Source organism: Erithacus rubecula (assembly GCF_903797595.1).
Source record: "Erithacus rubecula genome assembly, chromosome: 2".
Lineage (NCBI taxonomy): Eukaryota > Metazoa > Chordata > Aves > Passeriformes > Muscicapidae > Erithacus > Erithacus rubecula.
Genome location: NC_136685.1, coordinates 104,091,915 through 104,109,231, shown reverse-complemented (window position 1 = coordinate 104,109,231; position 17,317 = coordinate 104,091,915). Strand labels below are relative to the sequence as shown.

At 42.7% G+C, this 17,317-nt stretch overlaps 2 protein-coding genes and 1 long non-coding RNA gene across 6 annotated transcripts in view; 2 read left to right on the top strand and 1 right to left on the bottom strand.

Annotated features, from left to right (window-relative positions):
- The window catches only part of SLX4IP (SLX4 interacting protein), a 71,520-nt gene extending 68,644 nt beyond the window's left edge, over positions 1 to 2,876 (top strand). For all 4 annotated transcript variants that reach the window (XM_079330667.1, XM_079330668.1, XM_079330666.1 and 1 more), the window contains one exon: positions 1,108 to 2,876. In XM_079330667.1, the coding sequence (XP_079186793.1) occupies positions 1,108 to 1,903 (796 nt within the window). In that variant the 3' untranslated portion in view covers positions 1,904 to 2,876. The remainder of the gene's footprint in view (positions 1 to 1,107) is intronic.
- Positions 2,877 to 8,946: 6,070 nt separating this feature from the next.
- The window catches only part of JAG1 (jagged canonical Notch ligand 1), a 36,091-nt gene continuing 27,720 nt past the window's right edge, over positions 8,947 to 17,317 (bottom strand). The window contains exons 14-26 of the mRNA XM_079330512.1: positions 17,148 to 17,312; positions 16,544 to 16,657; positions 15,807 to 15,920; positions 15,588 to 15,701; positions 15,347 to 15,463; positions 14,813 to 14,840; positions 14,618 to 14,703; positions 13,706 to 13,819; positions 13,363 to 13,472; positions 13,045 to 13,281; positions 12,584 to 12,715; positions 11,980 to 12,130; positions 8,947 to 11,623 (exon numbers count right to left, since the gene is read on the bottom strand). Of these exons, the coding sequence (XP_079186638.1) occupies positions 11,166 to 11,623; positions 11,980 to 12,130; positions 12,584 to 12,715; positions 13,045 to 13,281; positions 13,363 to 13,472; positions 13,706 to 13,819; positions 14,618 to 14,703; positions 14,813 to 14,840; positions 15,347 to 15,463; positions 15,588 to 15,701; positions 15,807 to 15,920; positions 16,544 to 16,657; positions 17,148 to 17,312 (1,940 nt within the window). The 3' untranslated portion in view covers positions 8,947 to 11,165. The remainder of the gene's footprint in view (positions 11,624 to 11,979; positions 12,131 to 12,583; positions 12,716 to 13,044; positions 13,282 to 13,362; positions 13,473 to 13,705; positions 13,820 to 14,617; positions 14,704 to 14,812; positions 14,841 to 15,346; positions 15,464 to 15,587; positions 15,702 to 15,806; positions 15,921 to 16,543; positions 16,658 to 17,147; positions 17,313 to 17,317) is intronic.
- On the top strand, positions 11,511 to 17,227 carry LOC306814553. Its single transcript, XR_013777204.1, has 3 exons — positions 11,511 to 11,642; positions 14,451 to 14,488; positions 17,192 to 17,227. It is a non-coding gene; the product is annotated as an uncharacterized lncRNA (long non-coding RNA).

Here is a 17,317-nt window from a genome sequence, read left to right as displayed (position 1 = left end):
TATCCCTGGTGGAGTGGATGGAGAGGGTGAGCTGATCAGCTGGATTTGTCACTGCTCCACGTGCTACCAGGACTCCATCCCAACCTGTGTGAGCTGCCAGCAGCCCCAAATCACCTGTGAAATCAGGGATTTGCTGTGAACCCTGGCAACTTTTCTTTTTGCCACTGTTGTCTCATCTGTGTTGTCTTTAGAAATGAGATTAGCTTTGGAGGTATGCCAGCTCTACCTGTTTTGGATGAGCCTTCTTTGAGAAGAGTTAGATGTGCTGTCCTGGGAGCTGCTCAGCAGCAGTGGGGCAGCAAGAAGTGGTCTCAGCTTGGGGCCATCTCTAGTAATGTGTTTAGACTCAAAATGTAGATCCAGGACTTGGGCACAAAGTTCATCTTCTGGGCTGTGTGAAATCCAGATCCATAGGTAATGCACTGCCAAGGAGTGTTTATGTACTGACACTCCATCAGGTCCCTTGTGATCCCATTTTCCTGTGTAATTCCTTTTAGAATATCATCTACTTGCATTACCTAAGTCCTTGCCAGATGAATGGGCTTGATACTAGATGAGTAGTGGTTAACTTTAAAGCAATGCTTTGAAATGTCCTGGGAAAAATTCCAGAGGAACATTCTAAAATAGAGATTAGGAGCTCTCACACAGAGACTAACTCACTGCCTCTCCCTGCCTGCCCCCTCTGCCCTGTAGATATGCATTATGCATGTGGATATATGGGAATGGTTTGCAATCATTTAGGCACTTAGGAAATGCTATTTTATCTAGCCAGTTCAGAAAGGAATTCAATATACTTCTGCTCTGTTGACCTTTAGCATCTGTAATGAATCCAGTTCTGCCTCTTGGAAAATGAGTGTGAACTCACTCCTTCATGGCTTAGTCATTAATAAATTGGGTTCTCCCCTAGCACAGTGGAAAATCAGATGGATAACACTTGATGTTATCCACACTAGACAAACATTGCTGCTTGTCAAGATGATATACAGGGACTTTTTCCATGTTCAGAGAGAGGGTGGCCCAAGTGGCGTTTCAGAGTTGGAAAAACAGTAAATGGAGTCAGTAAAGGTTCTTTCTTAATTTAAAAAACAAAATTCCTTCTTATTGCAGTGTGAGGAGGACAAAACCAAGGAGAAGCAGTGCAAGCAAACCTCAAATCAGCAAGGACTCCAAGAAAGTGTGTGTTGGCTCGGGAGACTCACAGACAGAGAACAGAAAGAGCGACTGTCAGAGTTTTCTCAGTGCTCAGCCTGATGTGAGACGCAGGAGTCCAGGCCTGCTGAAGGACTGCACAAACACAGCTGAGAGCAGCTTGGAGCTTCCTGTATTAGAGCAGAGAAATGATGTTCATCAGAGACAGCCAGATGATGTTCTCAGCCAGCAAAAGCCTTGCTCTCTGCAGTGGTTGGAGGCAAGTCCTAGAAGTGAAAACCCTCCTTGCAGCTCTGAGTCAGCGCTGCCGGCTCCAAAACGAAGGCAGAGAGTGACCAAAACACAGGCTCGGCTGAGGACCTCTGCTTCAGAGGGAAAGCTGAAGCATTTCACAAAAGTGTCCTCTGAAGGGGCTCCTTCAGCTTCTGTCAGTACAGAAATGAGTAAGTGTGATGATAGTTGTTTGGAGGAGAAGGCACCCCTTAATTCCAGGCTGTTTTCACAGCAAGACATGACAAAGACTGTGGTTGACAAGAGCTGGTCTCTTTCTGTGAGCAGCAGTGGAGTGCACACAAGCCAAAATGAGCCAAGCACAGTCACTGAAGAGCTGCCTGCAGTGCCAGCATCATGTCTAGAACTGCACCCCATGCCTTCAGAGAAGCTTTCTCAAAAAAGAAAAAAAGAAGGAGAAAATGGTCTTGGGAAGTTAAAACTGCGAAGGCTTAAGAAATCAAAATCTGAAATACTGCCTTGATGGCATAGGTGGTCAGCCAAGGTTGTGAGTAAGCAAAGAGTAGGAAGCAATTCAAAATTATGGAAATTAATAAGAATAGAAAATCAAAATTGGAGAACACATTTTAAGAATATTTAGTTAAGTAAGGATCTCAGTCACTTGGAGCTGAAATAAAGGTAATCCTTTTAAGTCTTTAGGAATTAGTCATTGTTATTGCACCAGTCAGCATCGTATTTATGGAAAGAAAAATCTCTTATAATATCTACTAAGGAATATTTTAGATTTATATATATTCAGTGCTATTAGAAAATCATATCAGCTGATGACAGCAGAAGTTAAAACCCCTTGTGTGAACTGTTAGTAGCTGAAGTTATTTGGTATCTTGCTTGTTTCTGAGCATGTAGTTTATTTTAGTAAAATTTAACCCTTTCTCTATATTAGAAAGTTCATGGTTTACTCACATGATCTGTCCAACAATAAAGCAAATTAAGTTTATTTCAAATAAATCTTTAACCAGGATTAATAGCTAATGATTTGAGGCCCACTTTTTCAAAGAAGTTTCTAAGTAACTATAGTTTCTGCTTGTGTTGTTTTGATATGAACATGTAATTCTAGCCCATGTTGTGGATACAAGTCATCATGCATTCAGTTTTGGGGACAAATGAAGGTTGTTTTTATATATTTAGATTTATGTATTTACACTTGGATGTGCAAACATCATTTTTGGGTGAAGTTCATATATTAACATGTATACACATCTTCATGGATATGTGTTTCAAAATCAGGCCTTGCTTGTGTGCAAGGGCAACACACTGGTTTTCATGTGGTACTAATACCAGAGTTAAATCTTATTTTAAGATAAAATTTAATTTCACAGTGCTTGTTCATACTGCTTCTTAAATTTAAATGCTAATAAGCTAAGGAAATGTACCTTTTTATTTCATGCTTATCTTTTTTAAATGTGTAAAATAAATGTATAAACTGTTTTCTTTCATCTTTCTTAAGATCAGTGAGACCACAGACTCTGAGTCAGCAGTGCCCTGGCAGCCAGGAGGGGCAGCTGGGCACAGGAGGGGATTGTGCTGCTCTGCTCTGACCTGGGCTGATGACAGTTTTGAGCATTGGAATTTTAAAAATACATAAAGGTATTAGAGAACATCCAGAAGTGTGCATGAGGAAGGGCCTTGAAGGGAAGTGGCTGAGGCACTGGGTCTGTTCTGCCTGGAGGAGACTGAGGGGAGACCTCACTGCAGCTGCAACTTCCTCGTGAGTGGAACAGGAGGGGATGACACTGATCTTTTCTCCCTGGGAGCCAGTGACAGGATCTGAGGGAATGGCCTGAAGATGTGTCAGGGCAGGTTGAGGTTGGCTATCAGGAAGAGGTTTTTCACCCAGAACATGGTTGGGCACTGAAGAGACTCCCCAGGGAAGTGGTCACTGCACCAAGGCTGGCAGAGCTCAAAGGAGCATTTGGGTGAGATTGTTGGGGTGTCCTGTGCAGGGCCAGCAGCTGGACTTTGATGATCCTTGTGAGTCTCTTCCAGCTCAGCATGTTCTGTGCTCTGTGATTTTATGTGAACTAAATTAGAAAAATCTCAGTGACATTTACTTACGACTGTGGATCTCCTCATTGAGGTTAAGGAGATGATTCACATCCAGGAGCATTAGAGTTGGTGGTGTAACCCAGGTCCTGATGAGAGTTAGCAGCTCTGCAGCTGACAGCAAGACACTGCTGATTGTACAGCTTCCTGCTGGAAATGATTTCTGCTCCTGCTGCAAATGAAGAAGATTCTGCATGTGTCTGGAGGACATGTTCTCTTTTTTTCTTTCAGTTTCTTAGTGCTTTGCAGTCAGGTTGCAAATCCTTACCCAGCTCCAGGCTCTGCTGGAAGGTCTTTCCCAGTACCAGCAAAACCAAGGCTGCAAAGAACCTGGTTTGGAGAAAGAAGAGCCTGAGGTATGTTCACTATTGTCTTTTTTATGCACTGGAGATACTGGGCCAGGAAGGGAATAAAAAGCACCTTTTTTGATGGACTTGAAAGAGTTACAGGGATATTTAATTCAGCATTTATAAGAAAAATGAGAATAGTTAGAATAATTTGATAGTTTATATTAAAGTCTTAGCATACATAATTCAGGTATCAGGAACCAGAGGGCAACCACATACAGTTTTTATCATCCCATACTGTTATTATGTGTGTATATATATATATGTAGAATAAACCTTATAATTTAGTTTAATCTTAATTGAATTGCATGCCTGCCTGCACCCTTTAAAATGAAGGTCATACATTTATTTAGAGGGGGCTTAGGTAGTCTAAACTATTGTCTGTGTAGCTAAGAACACTTGATTTTTCCTTAGGATATTTTGTTATGTTACTTAAAATGCTGTTTTTATCTCTTCTCTGATGCCTGGGAACATCTCTTTCAAAGCAGAGGTCATGCAACAGTGAGAGATGTGAGGTGATTGAGGGTGTTAGAGCTGGAGAGTCAGGACAAAGACAGGTGGGCTGTCTCACAGGTCCTCAGTGGCATCATTCCTTTTGTTCTTAGTGTCTTGAAAAGTTCTAGGCTCTTTGGAGCTGTGTATTTTTGAGCTTTGTTACTATCAGAAGTTGTGTCTTGGATCCTCTCAGAAATGCAGCTGTTTAGGGAAAAGGCTTTGAATTGACAGTAATTTCTGGATTTTAGATGGTGTTGCTGCTCAGAACTGCTTTCTTTTGTCTGTGCAGCAGAACTTTTATCCCAGCTTCTCTTTTACAAACCTGGTGGTGCTGGGATACCCAGGCTGTGGCTGTGTCTCTCTTCTTTCTTTGTTTCAAGCCCAGGGTCATCTTCCCAGATTTTGCTTTTTGCTTTATCACCCATTCACCTGCACCCAGAGGACTGGCAGAGGTGTGGTCTGACATGCTCTTGAGCCACAAACCTGATTTCCTAAATCAGTTTTAGGAGGAAGAAAAGGAACTGGAAACTGAGCTGGAGCAAAATTAGCAAGTTTGCAAGTCTTGGCTATTACCAAATTACTTCTAAGCAGCATTAGCATGCCTCTCTGTAAAAGTAATGAATATTTAAGGCTCTGTTCTCTTCTGAAACTGCCATTGAAGCACAGAGACAATATCTTTGGTCAGTTTTTATCCTAAACCAGCCAGCTTTGGTGGGTTATTGTTTTGAATGAATCATCTGGTTCATTTGGTCTATGCTATTTGCTGATATTAAAACAGTTGTTTCCTAGTGAAACACTTTCTGATGTGTGCAGGTGATAGTTTCCATTATTCTTTACATCAAAGCAGTTAAAAATATTTGTTCAGTGTGCTTTTATGGTTAAACACGTATCAAAAGCTAGACCAGCCTTTTACATAATCATTTATAAAGAGGAAGCAGCTCATGTGAAATCTCCCTTGCCCAGTGTTGTTAGTAGGAAGGTTTTAAATATCCCAAGATTTTGTGGGTACTAAGCTTTGTGCTGGTTCAGGTGTTACCTGCCAGGTAAGCACCCAGACTTCCCACAGAAGGTTTTGACCAAGTGAGATGTTAAGTAGCTTCTGAAGGCATTTCTTTGGTCAGTGTGAGCTTCCTTCCCTCTCACTGCTCAGCATGTGGATTGCATTGGATGAGTTTTAACTGGCATTTTACATCATCTCATTGGCTTTTGGATGGAAAATTGTTTCTTCTTAAAGAAAAAAAAAAATGGAAGAAATGCTTTTCTGTTTGCAATTGGAATAAGAAAGATGGGAAATAGAGACTCTCCCAGATTGAGTGCTGTGAGTAGTTATCTCCTTGGCTTAATCAGTACCCAGGGAAGGGTTCTGTATTCAAACAGGCTGCAGCAAACAGAGGCATTAACTCTGAGCTTTTTTGCCAGCAGTGGGAAGTGTGGGTTGGCCTCAGAAATTAGCTTTAATAAAAGGCACTCCTCACTTCTTTACTTGGTGCTTTTTTCTCCTTTAATAAACATTAGCTTGCTTCCAGTAACCCGGGTGAAGATGTGGGCTGAGGGAACCGCTGTGCACGGAGCCTTTCATCAGAGGGATATCAAAGCACTCGGCAGCTGAACCTGGAGGGAGCTGGAAGTGCTTATTCTGACAGCTGGGACAGCACTGAGGGAAGCACTGCTTCCAAGCTAAAGCTGACTGGTTAAGGAGCAGCAAATTCTTTCATCAACTCACACAAGTCTTTTTGTCTACCTGTTTCCCCCAGATAATTGAAATCGAACCTGGTAGTGCATGACTTTGTCCCTTCCATGGTGGCAATGAGGTGACATTTTTAAACAAGGACTTTTTGTTTGTTTGGTGTTACTTTATGCTGAGAAATCCTAAAAGTTGTGGAAGTGATGGAGGGTCACAAGGCATTTCAGCTGTAACCTGGAATTTGTACAGGAAATTAGCCACAACTGTCCTACCTTCTTTACTGTCCACTTCAATTATTCCAGAGCTGGGAATCTGCTCCTGTGAGAGCTGGCAGCACACCTTTTGTAAAGGAGAATTTCAGTGATTTGCTCTCATTTTGTCCAGGTTAAATCTTTTAGTACAGCAGTAGGAATTGGTACTCTAGCTCCATAACTGCCCTACTCCCTGGCATAATAATTATCTTCTTTATTTATGCATCAGATCTTTAAAGAAAAGTATCTTGAGTTCTAATTCTAGAACTGGGCATGCCCCTTTTTAATATTAATATGATCTCATAGAGCTAGAATGAAAGGAATAGAGATTTATTTCTCCACCCTGTAGGGAAACTGGTTGAAACAATTTGCACATCACAGAAGGCGCTTGCTGGCAGATCTGGGCTGGGACTCCAGTCTGACGCCGTCTGATCTCACATGGCTCTGCTGCTGCCCCAGTGCCAGGGAAGCAGCTGCTGAACCATCCAGAGCCTGCACCCCTCTCCTCCTCTTCTGTCCCAGGAACTAGAGTAATCCCTGCACAGCTTTATTCTTGGGTTTTCCCTCTGTTGGAAGAAATCATTGAGCTTTGCAAACAAACTCAGTGTGCAGTGGCAAACAGTAACCATGATGGCCGTTGCTGTCAATGCTGAAAAAAGAGGAAGCAAAAAAAATTCTTAAATATACTCAAATATTCTTGCTTTCCTTAGAAGAGGAGGGGGAGGTTATGCAATCACTTCCATCTTTTGGGGAGGAAAAGGCTGAATTTGGTACTTCCCTTGTCAGAACTTCTCATCTTTGCAGGCACTCCTAAAAACCATAAAGGTTCTGCCTTGTGACTCGCAGATGGCAGGGCAGCACCTTGGACTTGGGATAACTGGGAGGTAGGGCTGGATTCAGCCCGAGGGCTGGCAGATAAGGAGCAGAAACAGGCAGTCTTCAAGGAGCAGCAGGGAGCATAACCTTGTGCATTTTAGCTTGGCAGGGAGCTGATTCATAACATTAACTCTTGCTGTGCAGGTGTCAGCTGCTGTGAGAACAGGAGATGTGTCTGGGCAAGGGAAAATGGTCTCACCAGGACATGGCTGGAGATGCAGTCTCATGTCAGGGCCCCAGCCTGCTCCAGGTTCCCCTGGCCTGAGGGGCTTCAGTGCTCCCAGCTGCCCTTGGCTCCTGTCAGCAGTGCAGAGGGAGCTGTTCCCAAGGCTGCATTCCCAGTGACATGAATATATTGGTGTGAAGGCTGATGTAACCTGCACCATCAGCACCTTTCCCAGGTACCTGTATGTAAGATGGGCCTTTTCCATGCGGAGGTGCAGGGCTTTGATGTGGCTGTGTTCAGCCCAGGCTGAACCAAACCCAGATTCAACAGGTTCAATTAGCTGTAGGTAGAGCAAAGCTCAGAGTGCTAAGGGGAGATGCTTTATTTCATTTCATATTTCATTTAACTTCAATTTCATTCATTTCTCATATGCTTAAATGGCAGCTCAGGAAGTACACATTTTTCAGTTCTTAGATGAAGAAGAATCCAAAGAACAAATTTATACTAGCAGTGGGAAACTTCTCCTGACTAAACAGAATGTATCTTCCCCAGGTAGTTAAAAGTGTGAACTGGCAAAGTATGATTTCCACAAAAATAAATGTGCCTTGATATTCTAAAAGGGAAGCCTTAAACTTCACGTTTCTATTTATTTTCGTGGTAATGGAAACCACTTCATAGACCAGCCCCAGACTGGTGGTGGATCTGGGCTTTGGGGGACTGTTCTTGTGTTACAATCACCAGTAAGTTTTGGAGTTACCACTGAGATGGAAGATTAATTAAAAATACCATTATGGCAATTGTGTAGAATTTTCTGACTGCCCCCTGTACAAACTGGATGATTCTAATTTTCTAACACCATGAGAGAGTGACAAAGTGAGGAAAATCCATGGGGAAATGTGGAAAAGCAGGGTGTGTATGACAGAGCTCTGCAGTAACAAACATGTGGTTAAATGATGAAGTCTGTAAATAGAAATGGCCTCAGTATGTTTTCAAGAAGCCTGACAACTATATGTTTCCAGAAATATCAAATGCCCTATTTTCTTTTATTTTTTGTTTAACAGAAGTCACAAATTGCTACAAATTCAGGTATGTTTGAGCCCTTTGGAAGAGGTGGTTTGTTTCTGTATCCTTGAATTTGAGACCCATGTGAACAGCAGACAGCAGCAAGATGGTTAATTCAACATTAAAAGTACAGGAAAGCAGTCAGGGAAGAGTCCAGCTTTGCCCTTTGGAGGCAGGTGGAAGATTCTATTATCTTTAAGTAGCTTTTTTGTACATGACATGTTTGCTTTATTGCAGATTTAGATGTCAGGGAACAAAGGGAAATAAATACTCATGGGATTTGTTTGATGAGGAATTATTGAAGTGGTCAGCTGAAGCTAATCTTGTTGACTTCCCCTTCAGGAGGCAGTAACCTAAACAGGCTCCAGTACTTGCCCTGTGTGGTGTGTGAGTGTGAAAAGTAAAAGCACCCAGCCAAAGTAGAGCAGCCACGATGAAAATCATCTCAAGCAAGTTGAAAATAAAAAATAACACTAATTACATTTTATAAATTTTTTTTGACAGCTGTAAAAAAAGTACAGAAGAAAGTATTTCTCACTCTCAGGTTTTGTTAGCGTTCAGTGTATTCATACCACAGCAATCTGTATATAAAATACCTGTTTATTTACTACGAACAAATACAGATGCAAAGGCCTAACCTTGCAGCAGGTTGGTTTAACTATTTTTCAATGAACTTGTTACACAGTTAATTGTTCCTTCAGCTTTGCAGTAGCCCCTTAGCAGAACAATTTTGCAGCTTCATCAGAACGTGGTAAAACCAGAGCAGACCCTGAGCCAGCCATCCCCTGCACAAAGGTGGGAGGGGCAGCATTAGTTCAGCATTCAAAGCCGTGGTGTTGAATACTTTCAGAGTTTATTTTATGCTTTACAAAGCGCTTTTTGCCCATTAGAAAATCAGCATCATCTATGGATCTCTTCCCATCCAGGTCAGCACTTTGGATCTTGCCTAGCTACTTAGATTTGGTTCCTATCTGGGGGCAGCTCATTGGCCCGTGCAGGGTAAACTCGTTGCACAAGTGCAGCCACACCACCCTCTCTCAGAACACCGAGGGACATTGGCCAAGAGGCAGTGAGAACAAGGGACACGCTGCTTTCAAACATCCTCAGCCCCATTCGGAGCCAGAGGGGAACATGTAATCATCTAACAAAAAACTGACTCCACCAAAGGCAGGGGCAGGTCCTGGAAACCTCCAGCAGCACCTGCCCCTGCTTTTGCACAACTGTCTGGCCGGGAGCGCCTCCAAGCTCAATAATCTCCACGCTCTTTTATGTTTTCATACAAAAAATTTAATAAATATTACTTTTCAAGATTTATTGCCAGGAACAACACATCAAAGATGCATTTTCATATAACACTAATATCACAATACAAGGTATCTTCATGATCTCAATGGTTAACCACTGAGATGACTATGTTTATAAGCCTTTTGATCTTAAACATCGTAATAGCACTTTGATTTCCTCACTTGTTAAGGCGGGCAGTGTAATCTATGGCAAACCTACACAGTGATCTTACTGGACATTCTACTGTTCAAGTATTCAACAACTAGCTTATTAGAATACTCCCTAAATGCAGTAGATTACAAAAAAAGTCAAATCTACAAGTGGTTCAGTATTACATATTCATGGTGAGAAAAAAAAATAATTAGAATTTACAAAATAAGATTGCTGTGTTTCCAACTTCACACGCTAATTTGATATTTTTAATTACATGCAACCACTCACATTTCATCTACATAAAGTAATAGCTCAGTTTTGTTCCCTTAAACTGCTTCTTAGCAGATTATCTGCCTGTCACTCGGTTTTCAAGTCTAAAGCAGCAAAAAAAATTTTCTAGTCTAATTCTCTAAACTGCCTCAGTCAGTACTTACAAATAGTCTTAAAGTGATACTATGGAAGGTGTTTCAAACATTTGACATTGTACAAAAACCAGCATCAAGGCATGAAAGCCCATCCTATTAAAAATAAACTATTTTAGAACACCTTAGTTTTGGCATATAGGCAACATGTAACAAGAAAATAAATTCAAAATAGAGAAGCCACGAGCTTACAATGCTATCAAAAACCTTCAACTCTAAACACATACATATAAATAAAAAGGAATGATATTTTAAGGCTCTTGATTATTAAGTTAATAAATCAAATATACACAGTGATTAATAAAAAAAGAATTATTTACATATCTATACAAACTTCTATTTTTGACACATTTTCCTCTTTAAATTCTTCATTTACCAGCAACTGCTGACAAGTTCCCCCCACCCGCCCCCAACAAAAATACAATAAAAAAATAAATAATAAACTTATTTTTGATAGTTGCTGTGGTTCTGAGCTGCAAAGGCACTTTCAAATACAGAACTAGTTGTACGTCACCATAAAACCAATATACAAAAAACTCAAATTCAATAAATATAAATAAAATGTATTATTCTAAAGAAACTGTATAAATCGGAACATCTGGCAGGAAAAAAAAAAAAAAAAATGAACACTAAGGAAGAGTAATAAGGCTATGTAATACCTTATGGAACGTTTCCGTGATGGATCAGCTGCAGCTGAATTTACATGAGGGCACTTTTGACTAGTTTTGCATAGATGTGAAATGCAGCACTTGGTATTCCAGCCAACCACAGCAACTATCATTGCCAGTGTAAGCCAGCTTGTCCAAACTTAAATTAACACAGGGATTCTAAGTAAATAATAGCCTTAGACTCAAATATTACACAACAGTTTAAGAACTACAAGCTCTTGAGTGCCTTTATAACGATACTCAAAGGCCCTGCATGGCAGCACCCCACCGTCTGCTATACGATGTACTCCATCCGATTTAGGCTTTGTGCACTTTCCAAGTCTCTGTTGTCCTGTTTATTTGTCCAGTTTGGGTGTTTTGTAGGGGTGCTGTTGGGGGGCTTTTCATCTCTGTCTACCAAAGTGTAGGCTGGCTGCTTGGCAAATCGGGCCTTCTGCTGGTGCTTGTCCATGTCGTCCTCCTCCACCTCGGAGTTGTGTGTCCTTATTTTGGCGATTTTAGAGTTTTTGTTCTCGTAGTCTTTAATGGGGACAGTATTTGCTCCGTGTTTCTCAATGGGGTTTTTGATCTGGTTCAGCTGCTCCCGTACGTTGTTGGTGGTGTTGTCGTCAGAGGCCGTGTGGGTGTGGCTGCTCTGCTTCCGGCGCTTTCGGATGCACCAGTAAAACACGGTGACCAGGCAACAGATCCAGGCTACGGTGAGGACCGAGCTCAGCAAGGGCACCAGGAAATCTGCAAGAGGCAGGAGAGAGTGAGTCCTGCTGCAAACCACAGGGGACACTTTGGGATGCCTCAGAGAAAACAAATCTCAGTTCTTATGCTTTGGTACTTCCCTTATTTCTCCACGAGAGGAGTATGGAAGAGTAGCAGCCCTATTGCCAGGTTAGGCCACTGGTTTAGCAAACTTTTGCAAAGCTTTTTTAGGGTTTTAGAAATGAAAAGACCTTGGGTGCAAAGCCTCCCCATTGTTCCTGATGACCAGGGACTTGCTAAAAGTCTCCCAAGTGAGAGGAGGAGGTGCTGCACACCTGGGAAGGGGTGCTGCAGTCAGGGTGAGGTACAGGAGCTGGGGCCAAGCAGCAGCTCACCTGTTTTGTTCTTGGTCGGCCGCCGCTGCACCCTGACTTCGGCGACAGCAGCGATGAGGGTGTTGTTCCCGTCGCGCTTACTGACGAGGTCGATGATCTTATCTGTGATGTCTTTGATGGGGTTTTCATCTTCCCCAATGTCCTCTGCAGACTGCAGGGGGAGGAGGCACACAATTAGCACCAAGCACCACATCAGATGCACGGGGGAACCTGCTATTTATAAACCTTCACAGGCAGTGAAACCTCTTGAGACTTTTAATATATAACTAAAGAGAAACAAAGCAAAATGGCTTGCTCTGGGCAGAAACTAACGACTCAAAATTCTTGTTCTCATCCTTAAAAAGACCAAAAACCCCCCAAAAGCAAGAGTGTAACAGACAAATGTTTTACTTCCCCCTACTACATTTGCCCCCAGATGGCAGCTTTCAGGTACACACATGTAACCAGAATTCCTTTCCTGTTCTTAAAGGGAATCGGGATGGAAACTAAACCGCAAGAAGTGCTGACAAAGCCAGGAATTAAGATTTTTATGAAATCCACATGCTGCACACATATCCAAGCAATTAACTACTAAGACATTTAAAAATATTCCAGGAATACTTACAATGGCAACATGGATTTCATTATTTGCCAAGTGGGAAGGCTCACAGGTAATATAGATGGAATATTCAACAGAAACATTCTTCAGAATATTCAGATTCCTCAATTCACTGCAAACATGCTCTGTGGTAAGGCCCTGGAGGATACAAAGAAAGATGTTGGCTTTCTTAAATGCATATGCACACGAACACACAGATAGGAGGTTTGGGATTATTTTTTTTGTTGCCCTGAAGTTAGAGTTCTGAAGGGAAAAGGAGGTGGAATTCCCTCCAACCTAGCTTTTCTTCTTCTCGAGTCACAAAAGCATTTAGGCTGCAAGGCTATATGAATCCTTCTCTGCTTTTTGTTTTCTTTGATAATGAGGCAGTGTCAGCTTTTGCTGCCCTTTTCCCAATGGAAAACATCATTACACACTCTGAGAATGAATCTATGTGTGCCACAGCCCAGCGAGCTGCTGTTACTTACTGGGGCCATCATCTCTTTGTTGAAGGTGAAGGTGATGTTGGCACAGTTGTCCTGGTAGTAGGAATCTGAGTTGCATTTGGTCCTCACAGGCTGCTGGTTGGAGGGCCAGCATTCCCCCACGGCAGCACATGGGTGGGTGAAGCAGTGGTCATCCCGCACAGGGACACAAGCGTGGCCAGCAGGGCACTCACTGGGGCCTTTGCCATGCAGGACACAAGGCCGAGGGCCACACCAGACCTAGGAGAGGATGAGTACTGGTGAGAATCCACTGGTCAGAGGACAGAAGGTAGTGTAAACCAAAGCACAGCACAGCTGTACCTTAGAACAGGTGACTTTTCCATTCAGACACTGACAGGTATTGCAGTCGTCATCCCACTTAGTCCCATCCGGCATTACTCGAACACTGGTAATGCAAGGCCTTCCTGTAACTGGAGAGAGATTGAACAGAATTGTAAGATCAAATTAGGAAACAAATGCCTTTTTTAAGTTCATCTAAACTTCCCACTAAATTGCTTCCTCAATGAAGATACATGCTTTAAAAAACAACAGATACTACGCCCCAAAATGAATCCCCTACAACCACAAACCCATCAGTGTGCAGTTCCTGCACACATACAGATCCTACTACAAGAGCTAGGATCAGCTCTGGTATCTGGAATACCTTCTTGGCACCCTGGACCACTGCGACCGGGGGGGCAAATGCACCGGTACCCGTTAATTTCATCTACACATGTGGCTCCAAAGGCACAGGGCGAGGACTGGCACTCGTTGATATCTGTGATGGGAAGGAGAGGAAACAGAATAGTTACTCCATGGTGTCCTTTTGTTTTGACAGGAAAAAAGCAAACATAGGATAGAATTACCTACTGGAGCTTTATGTTCATTTTCTAGTGTCTACTGGGACATGGATTCCTGCTTGCAGCACCAGTACAACCTCAGAAAAGTCCTTTGACGTTTCTGCTGTGTGGCACTGACAAAGATCAAAACCTGACCCCTGTGGCTACTTGAGCTTTCCAGGGCAAGGACACATTCCTTCCTGCACAGACACACTTCCTCTCCTCTGATGTGCTCCAGTTTTGTCCCCCACTAGATTCTTCAACTGATGTCAATGTTACACCCTTTCCAGCTCTATTGCTGCCGTGAGACTTCTATTCCATGGCTGTCATTAAAAAAGTGTCCTCCTACCTGTAATTATTATTAAATTACAGGGAAGTGCATACATCACCTCAGGGCTTGGAGGTGGATTATTAATTGACAAGGTTTTTGGCTGGCACACTTTGATCTCAGGCAGAAGTCTGGGCCACACAAACACAAGGGAACACTGTCCCAAAGGGCATTTTGCCCACTTGACTGAACCAAGAGCTCTCAGCTCCAGCTGAATGACTTTAAATCTCTTTCATTTTCAGTGTGATTCCTGCCTTCTCCAAACCTGCTACGGATCCAGGTACGGACAGAGATGACACAAGACATCTATCACTCATCTGATCTACCACTTCACTCAATTAAGATGATTGTCTTGCAACAAGATTGAAGTGAGACAAAAGCCGAGGCAGAGAGCCATGGAAACACTCACTGATCCTGCAGTCGGGCCCGGCGAAGCCTGGAGCACACTCACAGCGGTACCAGTTCTCTCCATCCACACAAGTGCCACTGTTGTAACTGTGTAGAAAAGGCATTAGCACTGACATTAAAAACTGCTACCGATAAAAGGAACTCTGAATTCTAACACAACAACAATAAAAGCAAAGGATAAGCATAGCAAACTTACCAAGGATGAGGACTGCAGTCATTTGTGTCTGCAAAGCAAAGACAGACAGCATTAAACATGCGTACTTTGGCTAAAAGAGCTGTACAGGCAGTAAAGAATGATCAAACTTCCCCTAATGCCCAAGTTATACTTAGCTCAACTTTTACAAAAATATGCTGAAATTCTTTACTAAATTGATTCCAGCCTTGTACCACAAAATTTGTTAACTACATTGTGGAACACATGTACAGAGGAAGAGATCCTTGTAAAGAATCTAAAGGGGGAAAAAGTGGAAGCAGACAGAGCTGCTCCTAGAAAAAGAATGCAGGAGAAAACAAGACAACATCTGTCTCCACTTAGCTCATTTGCAACTTTCTCATGCCCAGGTCAAGGCTCTATCACATAAAGTCATTAAAAACAAAGATTCAGGTGATGCTAAAGCCTACATCAAACAAGCCTTCCTTTCTGGTTTCAATCTCGACTCCAAGGGTGACAGGATGAGCTCATGTTCTCATCATGCAACACTCTGGAAGAGTTCAAGCAGAGCTGACTTACTCTGGGTACACGTGGGCCCTTCCCAGCCCTCCTTGCAGACACAAGTGAAGGAGTCCCCACTGACCACACAGGTACCACCGTTGTGACAGGGGTTTGGCAGGCAGCTGCTGTTCCTCGCTGTAACACAAACAACATTTGCCGCTCAGTTGTTAGAAAGCCGAAAAGTCTGAGCCAAGAGGAACAGCTGAGGTCAGAGCTGCAGCCCTGCATCTGCTTCCTGGCGATTATACAGGCTATTTACCTATGTTACAAGTGGCTCCTTCCCATCCCGCAGGACACATGCACTTGAAAGTGTCCCCCTCGTCATAGCACGTCCCCCCGTTGTTGCACGTCGCCTCATCGCACTGGCTGTCACCTGTGGAAAACCCAAACTGTCCTTAATGCTGGTGCTCTCTTAGGCCAACAAGTTCAAGCAGCCTATCAGAGCATGTCTGTTATGTTTTGGAAAAGCTGAACTTACGGGAGTGGCAAGTTTTTCCTTTCCACCCATTTTTACATTCACAGAAGAAGTCGTTGACCAAGTCTCGGCAAGTTCCTCCATTGTGGCAAGGGTTTTTACTGCAGTCATTAATATCTGGATATGTTAAGGAGAGAAAACAGGCTCAGTGGTGTTTACAGAACTGACAAACACAATGCTTGAAAGGAGCATAACCCATCCCTAATTGTGGCCTGTGTTTCAATTGTGGATTAAATGCTTAAGTCAGTATTTGAAAGCTTTAAGCACCGCCACATAGATGAAGACTGTTTCACCACATTTCTCCAGTTTGTTTTCATTTTGTTTATAATCTTGTTTCAGTAAAAAAGCAGTGAAAAGGCCTATTACATAAACTACCCTGTTAGGGGAAGGGAGCAGAGCACTCAACTCCTCTTCTGTTCCTTAGACTGACAAAATCAAATATGATATACAGACAGGCCATAAAGTGCCATCTATTAATGCAAAGGGTTTCTTCCTGGAAGTTATCCAGAGGATAGAGCAGGAAACTCAACAGTGAGAAAGGCAGGTTCTGATCCCAGTCCAACTCTGTAAGTTTGGCTTAGTTCCAATACAAAAGGTTGGGACTTGGTGGGAGGACCTATCCTCCATGGCCTTTGAAGCAGAGTTTATTGACATAGGTCACTGTTAAAGACAGTACCAGCCACTCCTTCCCCATGTTTTCCCAAGAGATCTTTCTGTGTGCTGCAGGATGGATAACTTACTCGTTTCACAATATGTTCCTTCCCATCCATCGCTACAAATACATTTGTAGGAGTTGATGCCATCGATGCAAGTGCCACCATTTTTACAGGGGTTGCTTTCACAGTCATTGATATCTGCAGCAGTTGGAAAGAAAGAAGAGGATTAATAAAAGAGGGGAAAAAAAGTCAAACTAGAAGTACTAGCTACTAGGAGTCATTATCTTATTGCAGACTGTTTGATGCTATTTCTAATTTCTAAAACCCTTTGGAAGGGAAGGGTGAAACATGGGTAAAAACCTGCACAAGGTGATGAACCTGTCCCTACTAAAAACAACCAAAAAATCAGGACTCTGTAAGATCCACGTTAAACCCCACTATTAACTCCCTCAGACCTTGTATGCATAAGGTTTTTAAAAACATGCAATTCAAGGCCAGAGGGTTCATTGCTGTGAACTTTCCCCAAGGACTAGCAAATTCCACTCTGCCTCACCCAAGAGGGATATGAAGACTTACAGCAGTTCCAAGGTTCACTGAGTTACAATAAAGAAACCTTAAAGGGGTCTGGGAGGGAAGGATGGAACCTTTTTACAGTACAGTAAAATACATTCTCTTTTTTTGCTCTTACTCTCATGACAGTAGGTGCCAGTGAATCCTTTGTTGCATTCACAGGTGAATTTTCCACCTGCTTGGCTCTTGCACTTCCCATGAGGACCACAAACATTGGAAGAGATGTAGCGAACCCCTTCGGGTGTGCTGTTGGAAGCCACTGCCACAGTGCAGCTGTCAATTACTGCA